The sequence below is a fragment of the Molossus molossus genome, unplaced genomic scaffold (assembly GCF_014108415.1).
Source record: "Molossus molossus isolate mMolMol1 unplaced genomic scaffold, mMolMol1.p scaffold_m16_p_14, whole genome shotgun sequence".
NCBI lineage: Eukaryota > Metazoa > Chordata > Mammalia > Chiroptera > Molossidae > Molossus > Molossus molossus.
This window is the reverse complement of record NW_023425349.1, coordinates 85,485,409-85,499,294: the sequence shown is the minus strand read 5'-3', so window position 1 is coordinate 85,499,294 and position 13,886 is coordinate 85,485,409. Positions and strand designations below refer to the sequence as shown.

General features: G+C 39.1%; 1 protein-coding gene across 1 annotated transcript in view; it reads left to right on the top strand.

The window, feature by feature from the left end:
• Positions 1-13,886, top strand: part of LOC118629797 (aminopeptidase O (putative)) — a 339,962-nt gene that overhangs the window by 201,531 nt on the left and 124,545 nt on the right. The window contains exons 9-10 of the mRNA XM_036261438.1: positions 4,366-4,468; positions 5,122-5,229. Coding sequence (XP_036117331.1) covers positions 4,366-4,468; positions 5,122-5,229 — 211 coding nt within the window. The remainder of the gene's footprint in view (positions 1-4,365; positions 4,469-5,121; positions 5,230-13,886) is intronic.

The window sequence follows — 13,886 nt, the reverse complement described above, 5'->3', positions numbered from 1 at the left end:
CTGGGCTTCAGGGAGGGTAAGCTGCTTGTCTGAGGTTCTCTACTTAGTATTTGGCTCAAACGAGATAGGGACCTGGATCTTGACAAGACAACAGAATGCAGCAAACACTTCAGTGTTCCATGGACCCTGGTTCTAGTCCAAGTTCTGCCACTAATTAGTTTGTGGTTGTGTCCAGGCCTCATTTTCCTCCGCTTCTAAATTGGCGTAGTCACAGCACCTGTCTCATCAAGTTTTTGTGAGGGTAGAAGGACATGATGCATAAGAAGAGCTTGGCAGAGTACCTGGCACAGGGGAATTACAGGAAATGGTACTGATTAATATGGTTTGATTCTCCATCTATTAGGAATGACTTTAACTACAATTAATAGAATAGTAAGCAATATTGATTTAAACAAATGGGGGTTATTTTTCTCACACAGTAAGAAGTGTGAAGGCAGGCAGTCTTGGGCGGCCAACAGCTGAATGATGTCATCAAAGACCACTTGTCTTCTTTCATTCATCCTGGTCTCTATTGCATAGTGATTTGCTGCTTCATGGCTGCAAAGTGGCTGCTGCAGCTCCACCTACCATGACGGGTTAGAAGAGGTGCAGTTCTTTTCCCCTTTTGTAAAGAAAACAAAAGCTATCCCAGCACCCCACTTCCAATCATAGCAGATTTCTGCTTTTGTCTCATTGGCCTGGACCATATCTTATGACCATATGTAGCTCCAAGGACACTTGGAAAGTGAGCATTTAACTTTTCAGAATTGATTGTGTATGTGGCAAGGAAGAAGGTGGATGAAACCAGGAGTAGACTGAACCAATTTTATTTACCACAGTTCCTCTTGCCTCTCTCAGTGTTATTTTTTAAACAGATTTCATTGGTCATTAGGTCTAGAGGTCTTAGTTAATCCTGGTCATGTGTTCATGACACATGAACAGCAAAGCCCCTTTTCTAGACTGACTCTCTTTTGTTCTCACAAAATATATACTGTTTCTTGTGCATCTCTTTATCTTAGCCTTTTAATTAAACTACAACAGCCATACACTGAAGTACACAGATATTTCTAGATGGCTGAATAGATTTTACTATTTCGCCTCATGAAAGCACCACTCTGATCACCATTTGGAACATTTCCAACATCCCAGAAATCTTCCTCTTTTCCTCACTCTCAGTCGTCCTGCCCCAAAGTAACTATTCTTCTGCTCTCTATCCCCAGAGCTCTGTTTGTCTATCCTTTGACTCCCATCTAAATGGAATTGTGCATTTGCATGTCCAGTAGTTTCTCCCCATCCCATTACCCATGAGATATACATTCCAAGACCCCCAGTAGATGCCTAAAAGCAGGGACAGGACCGAGCCCTACAGATGCTCCTGTTTTCTATACATACACGTAAAGGAAGCACTTTCTGGCTTCTCTCTGGCAGATCCGAATTGCCAGCAACACTGCTCCTGTGCTTTGGGGCCATTATGAAATAAAATAAGGGTGACTTGAACACAAGCACTGTGATACCAGGACAGTCATCTGATCGTGGAGAAGGTGACTGCCTGACTAATGGGCAGGGAGCAGATGACAATATGGAGAGGCCGGACAAAGGAAGGATTTGTGTCCCAGGCGTGGCAGAGTGGAAGGTGTGAGATGGCATCAAGCTACTCAGAAGGGCATGCAATTTAAAACTTACAAGTTGTTTATTTATGCAATTTTTAATTTAATATTTTTGGTCCTCAGTTGACCACAGGTAAATGAAACTTAAGAAAGCAGACCATGGGCAAGGGGGGGACTGTCGTACTGTTTGTGGGTGTGACTTCCTTCACTCACCTGGGAGAGTCCTCTGTTCTTACATATGGTGGGGGCTCATTAGTCATTTGTGTCCTGCTTTCTCTCTGAGCCCTGTCTCTCTGTGCAGACCTGGGATCAGTGGTGTTATGGGAAGTCGGCCCTTTCCCACTCGTGGTGGAGCATCTTTTCCTCATAAAACCAGCCTCTGGCTTCTTGCAAAGCTTGCCTGGGCACCGCTCCCTCCAGCACCAGGGCTACTTTAAAAGGAATCTCTTGGGGACTTGTGCGTTTGCCTTAGATGCTGTCAGCATAAAAGAATTTTCCTGAACACGTCGTCATTTGGAGAGGGTGGGAGAAGAGAATAAGAGAGGGATGCTTTCTGGAAGGACATTTTTAGGCAAAGGGAAAAAAGCACCAACTAAAAGCGTCATTAGGAACTTGAGCCTGGAAGCCAGCCTTCTGCAGAGAGATTTATGTCTGTCGTCTGTGCTCCAGGCCTTCTACTGGTCTAATTCAGAGCTCAAGGGCTTAAGAAACTTACAGCTACTCTGTCTCTTGGGGCTGGGAAAACTGGTTTGAATTCAGGCTCTGAGAAGCCTTCCTCCCTGCTAGGCTGTGGCTGGTGGGCTTTTCCTATCAAAGCCAGTGTGGTTTTCTTTAACAATCAAGCCCAGGACAAACTTGAGAACAGGACTAAAGCTGATGCTTTTCACTAGAGTCTTAAATGAAGATGAAAGGGACTAGTTATTCCTGCAAGTATAGTCATGTAGATAAATCAGGGATCAAGTAGAAAAATGGAAACTATGCAGTTAGCTCTGGTGGCTGGTTTTCATCTTCTCTTCAGGTGTCTGCTGGCTCCAGGCCTTGTGTCTGCTGGGGTAGTGTACTGAAGGGCTTGGCAGAGACCTGGTCGGAGGTCCTGTGCTTGGCAGCTAGAGCACACTGCAAAGTGATGGATTTGGCAAGCTGGGTCGTCCTCAGGCACGTCCGCTTGGGTCTGACGTCCTTCCACGTTGTGATGCGGACATGCGGGATTAAGTGAGAGAACGGCTAGGTCAGATCCGTCGCCTCCAACCTCGGATGGCCAACCTTGAATTTAGCAATTTTCATTGCTGACATCTTTATAATTTATTAAGTTTATTGGGTAACTTATGTATCCATGGCCCTTACCAGGGATTTTGCATATATTATTTCAATTATTCCCCATAAAATCTGGGGAGACGGTAGGATTATTTCCACTTTGAAAGTGAATAAATTGAGGATTAGAGAATTTAATGAACTTGCTAGTAAGTAACAGGTATAAGAAGTAGGGTTGAAATTCAACACCAGGCCCCTCAGAGTCCAGAGCTGTGTCCCTGTACTGACACGACACGACCTTTGAAAAGGACCCACCGGCTGTTCTGCCGCGCAGTCCTCTCATCGACTCGTGCACCCCACTCACCCACCCGACTCGTACTCTTCAGGCCTGTCCAACAAGTGACTGTTGTAGGACAGCTGAAAGCTACAAGCACCTTGTCACATATTTTAATTTTAGCTAGTTGGTAAAGCTTCACTATAACACAGTTATATTTCATTAAAGGAATTAAGAAAAAAAGAGTTAAAACACTCTGAGAGATTGGTTTCAGTCCTAATGTCACCAGGAATCCAGACAAGCCACGAGACCTCGAACGTGGACGTAATTCCTATGTGCCTCCGCTTCCCTCGTTTGTGAAATGAGGAGGTTAAGTATGTGGTTATGAATGTCCCTATCTGTTCCAAAAACATGGGCTTAGATCACTTTTGTTTTCGTTATTTGTGCTTTAAAATGGCTTCAGAGCACAAATATTTTTTCTAATTTTTTTATTTTTCAATTACAGTTGACATTCAGTCTTGTATTAGTTTCAGCTATACAGTATAGTGGTTAGACATTTGTGTAACTTACAAAGTGATTCCCCCAGTAGGTCTTGTACCCACCTGACATCATGAAAAGTTATTAGAATATTGTTGACCATATTCCCTAAGCTGGAGTCTACGTCCCCATAACTATTTGTAACTGCCGATTTGTACTCCTTAATCCCTCCACCTTTCCACCCAGTTTCCTGATCCTCCTCCCCTCTGGCAACCGGCAGTTTGTTTTCTGTGTCCATGAGTTTGCTTCTCTCTTGCTCATTCATTAAACAAATATTGCTTCAAGGAGACTTCATTACTAAATGCAAATCAAGAGAAGTGGACAACATTGGGGTTTTCAACAATTTTTTTAAAAGATGGAAGTTCTTTTTTCTTCCAAATAAAGCTACATTTTCCATTGCGCTTCCAAGCCCATCATTCCCACCAACAGAAAGGATGTAGGTTCTTAAGTAGTGCATAATGCATCTGGCAAGCTTTAATCTTGGATCAGATGATGTAAAATATTGCCAATAGCCAATTTCAGGTTGCCAACCCAAATATAAATTCCTCCTTGTTCAGTATACGAATTTATAATGTAAACTGTTTAATTATACCTGGTACTATTGAATAGAATTAAGATACTGTTGAGCAACTCTGAAAATAAGACTGAGACTTTATTATGGTCTAATTAGTTAAGAATGTGCTATACTTTAAAATTTTTTTTACTGCATCATTTTAGGCCCAGTAAAGAGAAAACTGGCCTTGTGACTGACTCAGGATCATCTGTCATCAAACATGGACTCAGTCCAGAGAAGGGCTTCATGCAGGTTCATTATTTAAAGGTAAGCACATCTAGGTGGCAGAAGCCAGTCACTATGCTGTGGCATTTTTTAGTTTACACACATAAATAGTGAAGATTAGTAACATGGAGCAAACAAACCAAAAAAAAATCATCAACATTGTAATGATATTCGACTGGGTAGATATCTGATTGTCTAATAATTAAAACACTTTATACCCAAAAATATGAAGTATGAATGAAAGGAACCTGAAATAGTTCCAGTCCTGTATCTCCCATCTCTGTGCTTCACGTTGGCCTTGAAAAGCAGGATCTTAAAATGGCTGTCAGGGTCCAACTAGAAGACAGGAATAAGAAGGAAGCATTTTAAGTTGTAAAGACCTTTCCCCATCGCTGAGGAAGAGAGGAGCTGGGCCCCTCTGCCTCCTGGTCCATGACGGGTGTCCAGGTTTCACATAAACCAAGGGAAAACGAGAATGGGAATACCCAGATGAGTGGAAAACAAAGTCGTCGAATCTTAATTTCTACGCCCATCTTTACTGGTAAAAATATAGAAGGCAGCCTGGACCATATTATATGGAACATTCTAGATGTACATCAAGTGCTGGTGGGTCAGTTCGAGTGGACTGTGTAAGCATTCTTCTGAGGAATCCATAGTTGGCATATTTTTCTCTTCTACTTCTTTCTTTCTTCTAGGGCTATTTCCTTCTCCGGTTCCTTGCCAGAAGACTTGGAGATGACACCTACTTTTCATTTTTAAGAAAATTTGTGCACACATTTCATGGGCAGTTGATTCTATCCCAGGTAATTTATGAGTCCTCCTGAGTCTGTGATACAGAGTTGGGGCGTGGGGTGCGGCATGTGGGGACTGGATGATGTGAGTATTAAAAAGTGAGGGAAAGATTTATGACTTCATACACCAGGAAGAATGGGAATTTAATGAAGTGGACACAGGAAAGCGTTGTCCTAGGGCAGGTGATCTCCCTGCAGTTTGGGGACAGTCAGTGACCCAAAGCTGCCCTGGGCACAGTGATGTGGATTGTTGCATCTTAAATGACCTTAAAAACAAAAACAACAAAACAATCCTGCTGCTCCTCTCCCTGGAGTGATCTTTGCAAGGTTGGCTCCTCTTTATCCTTTGTCTCAGCCTGAATGCTGCACCCTCAGAGTCACCCCACTAATCAGATCTGCACCCACCCTTTATTCTCTACCCTTCGCCGTTTTCATTGCCTCCATTGTCATTGCCATTACTTATAATTATATTTTCATTTAAGGTCAGTTGTTTTTTTCTTATCTCCTCCATTCCACGTATAAGCTCATCAAGGCCACACCACGCACTTTATTTGAGCAACACTTAACACGTGATCGGCACACAGTTTGTACACCATATATATTTGATAAACCGATAGATTAACAAGATACACTGAAATATTCAGACAGCCTGGCCTCAGAGCCATCAGAGAAGGACTGTCACCGTATTCGGGCGTGGGACCAAGCTGCACATGGCAGTAAGACAGTTGACACAGGGAGCAGCTCCCGAGGCAGTGCTCGTGGCTGACAGAGAGCAGCGGATGCAGCCTCGGCTCAGATGGGACTCATGAGTATCCTCGATGTTTGACATCTGTGCTCATATGCAGTTTGGGGTCATATTGTCCGCAGTGTCAGATGTAAAGGATGTGCGGGTGTACTCTGACACATGGAGAGAAGAGCCTGAGTGTGGTGGCTGTTCCCCATCCCTACATTCATTTTATCCATTTGGTTAGGGAACAGGGACTTTTCCTAAACATGTATTTGGAAAGGCAACTTGAAAACTGGCTCAGAAGTCTCATATGCTCGGTTGACAGATTAGCCGATTCCTACTGCTGAAAAGCACTTCTCCCCGAGGTCCTGCAGAGGTAAATGCGTGCATTGCATTTACTGTGGCTCCTGAGGTTCTGAGTTCAGCTTCCCATGGGACACTAAGTGCTCTCTCCACCAAATCATTCAGTTTTCTTCTGTCTCTTTCAAATAAGAGCTTTATTTTTTTAATCACATACCATAAAATTTACCTTTTTAAAGTGTATAAACCAGTGGTTTTTTTCCAAATATACACAAGGTTGTGCCATCATTACCACTATATAATTTCAGAATATTTCCATCACCTTTAAAATAAAGTCCATGTCTGTAGCAGGGAACCAGACAAGCTGTTATTGAGACTGTGTCCCAGGGGGCTTCTGTCCAGGAAACAGTTGGGTGTGTGCTGGGCCCTGCAGCGGCATTACAGGGGGGCAGATCCAAGCTCCCCAACGAGTTCAGCCTGTGCAGCTCTGGGAAGGAGAGGAAGTACCCCTTGCCCCCTCCCCCCAGGTTATGGACACCACCCCCAACAGGAGTCTGTTCAAATCACCTTGGCCAGGTGCTGAATCCCTCCACTGAGTGTAATTCTGTGGGGGAAGGGAGAGCATCTCAGAGCGGCGACATTCAAGGTGTGAGACCTGAGGCCGACCAAGCCTCTGGGCGACAGAGGCCCTGCCCACTGGACTACTTGGGGCTCCACCCTGCCTACTTCAGTCTGCTTGCTGAGGGCCAGGCAGGGACAGTAACTGACATTGGCTTGCACCAGACGACCTCTCAGGTGGCCCAGGAACTGTACACTAAGAGGCGAGCTTTGGACAACATCGGAGCAGGACCCAGTGAGTTCCACCAATGGCAGATGCAAAGAGTAATCACAGCAGGGAACTAAATCTGCTGAGGTGAACTCTACTGTATTCAGTCTTCTCTTTATTTTTTTCTATTTCACTTTTTAGTCTTTCTTCTCTTTTTCCATTCATATCTCTTATATCTCTCTTTCCTTTTCTTATTCTATTTTTTTCTCTTTTTCTTTTTATTCATTTTTCTGTTTTTCTTTTCTATTGTATATTTTATTTTATTATTACATTCTAATTATTATTATTTATTTTTATCTTTCCTCTTTCTTTTCATTTCTCATTTCCTTTTTCTTCTCCAATTCTTTTTTTTTTTCCTTTATTGATCCCCACTGGGAATCGGGCCCACAACCTGGGCATGTGCCCTGACTGGGAATTGAACCAGCAACTTCTTGGTGCATGAGTTGATGCTCAACCACTGAGCCACACCAGCCGAGCTCCAATTCTTTTTTTACTCTTAGCTTTTATTTTTTATTTTTGTCTCTTTTTTCTTTTCTTATTCTTTTTTCTTGTTGTAGTTGTTTTGTTTTTTTGGTTGTTTTTTTTTATTTTTTTTATGTTGTTTTCAGTTTGGTCTTGACATAGAGACTAAAAAAATACAAAAGATCAATGAAACCAAAGCTCATTCTTTGAAAAAGATAAACAAGATTGGTAAACCTTTAGTCAGATTCACCAAGAAACAGAGAGAGGACCCAAATAAAAAACAAAAGAGGTAAAGTAACAACTGACACCACAGCAATACAAAGGATTGTAAGAAAGTACTATGAACAACTATATGCCAACAAATTGGACAACCTGGGTGAAATGAACAAATTCCTGGAAACATATAATTTTCCAAAACTCAATCAAGGAGAATCAGAAAACCTGTATAGACAGAATAACAACTAAAGAAATTGAAGCAGTAATAAAAAACAAAACAAAAACTCCTAGCAAACAAAAGTCCTGGATCAAAAGGCTTCACAGGTGAATTTTACTAAACATTCAAAGAAGAACTAACACCTATCCTCCTCAAAGTATTCCAAAAAATTCAAGAGGAGGGAAGACTTCCAAGCTCTTTTTATGAGACCAGCATTATTTTAATTCCAAAACCAGATAAAGACACTACAAATAAAATTATAGGCCAATAACCCTGATGAACGTAGATGCTAAAATCCTTAACAAAATTGCAAATAGGATCCAGCAATACATTAAAATAGGATTTATTACAGGGATGCAAGATTGGTACAATATTCACAAATCAGTAAATGTGATACATGACATAATTAAAATGAAAGATAAAAATCATATGACCATATCAATACATGCAGAAAAAGCATTCTACAAAATCCAGCATCCATTTATGATAAAAACTCAGTGGGAATAAAAGGATCATACCTCAATATAATAAAGGTCATACGTGGAAAACCTACAGCCAACATCACATTCAATGGGCTAAAACTAAAAGTGTTTCCCTTAAGATCAGGAAATCAGGAACAAGACAGGGAAATTCACTTTCACCACTCTTACTCAACATAGTATTGGAAGACCTACCCATGGTGAACTCTCAGAAGACATACTAAGGAAACAATCCCTTTTACCCTTGCAACAAAGAATATCAGGTACCTAGGAATAAACCAAGGAATGTACCAGGAACTATGCCCCATTGCCAGGAATGCAATGGTAAAACGATTTTCCCAATGCAATGATTCTTGCCCTCTGGAACTTACATTCTAGAGAACAAACAGATAGTAAGTGAACAAATAAATAATTTCAAAAGGCACCAAGTATAATAAAAATAGCAGCTCAATAAAAAAATAAATATTTCTAGAGAGTATGTTATGGTATAAAAACTGTAAGACATTGAGTACTATAGGATATTGTACTTGTAAAACTATAGGACATTGGAAAAAGAAATAGAGGAAGATACAGACAAGTAGAAGCATAGACAGTGTACATAGACTGGAAAAATTAACATTATTAAAATGAACATATACCCGGCAATCTATAGATTCAATGCAATTCCTATTAAAATACCAGTGGCATATTTCACAGGTCTAGAACAAATATTCCAAAATTTTATATGGAACCAAAAAAGACTCTGACTGGCCTCAGCCACCTGGAGGGAATCACAGTACCAGATATCAAGCTATACTACAAAGCCATTGTAATCATAACAACCTGGTACTGGCACAAGAACAGGCATATAGATCAATTGAATAGAACAGAGAACCAGAAATCAGCCCACACCTTTATAGTCAATTAATATTTGACAATGGAGAAAAGAGCATTCAGTGAAGTAAAGACAGTCTCTTCAATAAATGGTGTTGGAAAAATTGGATAGGTACATGCAAAAAAATAAAACTAGACCACCAATTTACACCATACACAAGAATAAACTCAAAATGGATAAAAGACTTAAATGTAGGTCATGAAACAATAAAAATCCTAGAAGAAAACATGGGCAGTAAAATTTCAGACATATTTGGTAGCAGTATTTTTGCCAATACATCTCCTAGGGCAAGGGAAACAAAGGAAAAAATAAACATAGGATTACATCAAACTAAAAGGCTTCTGCATAGCAAAATTAACCGTCAACACAATGAAACGGCGACCCACTGTATGGGATAACATATTTGCCAATGATCCATCTGATAAGAGGTTAATATACAAAGTATATAAAGAACTCATACAACTCAACACCAGGAAGACAAACAATCCAATTAAAAAATGGGCAAAGGACCTGAATAGACACTTCTCCAAAGAGGACATACAGATGGCCAATAGGCATATGAAAAAATGCTCAATGTAACTAATCATCAGAGAGATGCAAATTAAAACTACCATGAAGTGTCACTTCACACCTGCCAGAATGTCTACCATCAATAAAAAAAACAACCAACAATTGCTGGCAAGGATGTGGAGAAAAGGGAACCCTAGTACACTGCTGGTAGGAATGCAGACTGATGCAGCCACTACGGAAAACAGTATGGAGTTTCTTCAAAATATTAAAAATGGAACTGCCATTTGACCTACTGGTCTCATTTCTGGAAATATATGCTAAGAATCCAAAAACAGAATTCTGAAAGAATATATGCACCCCTATGTTCATAGCAACGTTATTTATAATAGCCAAGATCTGGAAACAGCCCAAGTGTCCATCAGTAGATAAGTGGTTTAAAAAAGCTGTGGTGCATATACACAGTGGAATACTATGTTGCTGTGAAAAAGAAGAAACTCTCACCCTTTGTGACAACATGAATGGACCTGGAGACTATTATGCTAAGAGAAATAAGCCAGTCAGAGAAAGACAAATATCACATGATCCCACTTATATGTGGGATCTAATGAACAAAATAAACTAGTGAACAAAATAGGATCAGAGGCAAAGATACATGTAACAGAATGACGGATCTCAGAGGGAATGGGGTTTGGGGTGACTGAAAGAGATTAAGCAAAGATCATATATATGTATATGCATAGCCCATAGACACAGATGATGATATTGCCAAGGCCTGGGGTGAGACAGGAACTGAGTAGAGGTGGGCAAAGGGGGCCGGGATAGGGGACATCTATAACAGTGTCAACAATTTAAAAAAAGAGAAACCCCATGTCTTTTAGCTGTCACTCTCCATTTCCACCCCCATCAGACCCTGGCAACCACTAACCTGCCTTCTGTCTCTAGAGATTTGTCTATGCTGGACATTCCATGCACATGGAAGCATAAAATACAGGGATGGGCAGAAGTAGGTTTACAGATTTGGTATTTGAAATGCAGAGTGTATTCTTGTATTATTATTTATTAATTATTATATTATTTATTTGTATTCCAAGTGTAAACCTACCTTTGCCCACCCATGTAGGTAGCTTTTGTGACTGGCTTCTTTAATTCAGCATAATGTTCATGTTGTATCATGTATCAGTACTTCATTCTTCTTTTTATTTTAATTTTTACTTATTTTATTTTATGTATTTGGTACGTGCCCCTAGCGGGAACCGAACCTGGGACTCTCTGTTCTGCAGGCTGATGCTCCAACCGCTGTGCCAAACCGGCCAGGGCTAATTTTTACTTTTTTTTTTGTTAATGTTTTTTCTTTATTGATTTTTAGAGAGAGAGGAAGGGAGACAGATGAGAGAGAACATTGATGGACCACCTCCTGCATGCCCTCACTGGGGACCTGGCCCACAACGTGGGCATGTGCCCTGACTGGGAATCAAACTGGCAAACATCTTGGTGCAGGGTGGACGCTCAACCACTGGGCCACACCGGCCGGGCTAATTTTTACTTTTTAAATTATGGTAATAGATATATAAAACTTACCATTTTAACCATTTTTAAGTGTATAGTTCAGTGCATTAAGCACATTCATACTGTTGTGCAGCCGTTACCACCATGCACCCGGAATGTTCCAATCTTCCCAAACTGAAATCTGTATCCCGTAAACAATAACTCTGTACTCTTCCCTTCCCACAGTCCCTGGCAGCCACCATTCTACTTTCTGTCTCTGTGAGTTTGACGACTCTAGGGACCTCATATAAGTGGAATCATACATTGTTTGTCCTGTTGTGTCTGGATTGTTTCACTTAGCTAATGTTTTCAAGGTTCATCCATCTTGCAGCATGTGTCAGAATGTTTTTCCTTTTAAGACTCAAGAATCCATTGTATACATAGACTACATTTTGTTTATCCATTTATATGTTCATGGATGCTTGAGTTATTTACACCTTTTGGCTCTTGTGAATAATGCTGCTTTGAACATTAGTATACAAATATTTTTTTGAGTCCTGCTTTCAATTTTTTTGAGTCTAGACCCAGAAATGGAATTGCCAGATTATATGGTAATTCCGGTTTTTGAGACACTGCCTTACTTTCTTCCACATTGGTTACACCATTTTACATTCTTACCAGCAATGCACAGGGTTCCAATGTTTCCACATCCTTACCAACACTTGCTGTTTTCTGGGTTGTTGTTGTTTTTTATAATAGCCATCCTAGTGATGTGAAGTGGTATCTCATTGTTTTAAATTGTGTTTGTTTGAGAGCTAATGATGTTCAGCATTTTTTAAGTGTTTACTGGCCATTGTATATGTTCTTTGGAGAAATGTTTATTTAGATCCTTTGCTGATTTTTTATATTAGTTGTCTTTTATTGTTCAGTTTAAGAGTACTTTATATATTCTAGATTCAAGTCCTTTTTCAGATTACAATTTGCAAATATTTTCTTCATTGCCTAACTGAAGATTATGAAGATTTAACTCTGTATTTTATTCTAAGAGTTGTATAGTTTTCACTCTTAATCATTTTGAGTTAATTTTTGCATACAGTGTGAGGTAGATGGTCCAGCTTCATTCTTCTGCATGTGAATCTCCAGTTGTCTCATGATCATTTGTTGAAAAGACTATTCCTTCCCTCCCTGATTTGTCTTTGTGCCCTTGTTGAAAATCAATTGACCATAAATGTAAGAGTTTATTTTTGGACTCTCAGTTTTATTCCAGTTTTTTGTATTTCTGTCCCTATGCCAGTATCACAGTAAATTTGGAAATTACTTTTTTTCCAACTGACACATACTCGTTTTTAAAAATTCAAGCAATATAGAAAAGAACAAAGAAGAATGTAAAATATCATTCAAAATCTCACCACCCATAAATACCTAAAATTAATATTAGGTGAATGTAATTTCAAAAATTTCACTGTGTACTTTCTCTCTTTTTATATATTATATATCATATGTGTACAGTTGGCCCTCATTTATTGCGGTTAATCAGTTCCAGACTCGACCGTGATAAACGAATTTCTGCAAAGTAGGATTATTTATTTATATTACATGTATCTGTGTCTCTATGTGTATATAGTATATATGTATGTATATATGTGTGTGTGTACACACATGTATTGCTACAAAGATACATTTAGAAATTATTTTATAAATTAGGATTATATTATATGTGCTTTCTAATACATGTTTTAAATTTTATTTTATTTAAATTTAAGAAAAGAAAGTGAATATAAGGGACTTTCCTAAACTCTACATATAAATGCAAGACAGCTTGTTTCCTAAAAAATTCTGCTATGGTTAAGAAACACAATTACAAACAATCTTTAGAGATTGTAATTATTTTTTTCTCTTTAGTTATATATTTCATTTTTAGAAAGCGTCAGTTTTTTTCACTTTTGTAAAAGATAAGGAAATGAGTAATTATGTACTTTTAATACTTTTCCCCAATTCTAAATTTTCTTAATTAGTATCTTTGCATAGTTAAGGTTCATATTAATTATAGTATGTGTTGTAACTGTAATTTTCACAATTGTATAGTCTTAGCTCTCTATTTAAAGGATTTCAGTAGTCACTACAAATTATTTTACCACACTTCTATATTCATGAATGCTTTATTTTGATTCAACTTTTTCTTGACTGAATTTTGTTATCAAATTGATGTTCAACTTGCAAACTCACTGGTTCTGTGAAGTCTGAGTTCTTATGTGCTTGAGACTGTTTGCTTGTTGCCTTTACATTTGAATTACAAACTCCAGGGGTATAATATTGTTGGGTTGCATTTTCATTTCCTCAGAACTTTGTGGAAATTGCTCAACTGCCTTCTGGAATTAAATACTGCTCTTGAAACTTTTGAAGTCAGTCTTTATACCACTCAGATGAGGGAAGAATTCTTTCTTTATTTTTGACATCTAAGCACAGATAAAAATATTTAATCAGAAAATGGCTAAGTGTCTGTGAATATGTATCAATTTTTTCCTCAGGAAAACAGTGTATATTTTTAGTAATAGCTTATATTTTTCCTTCTT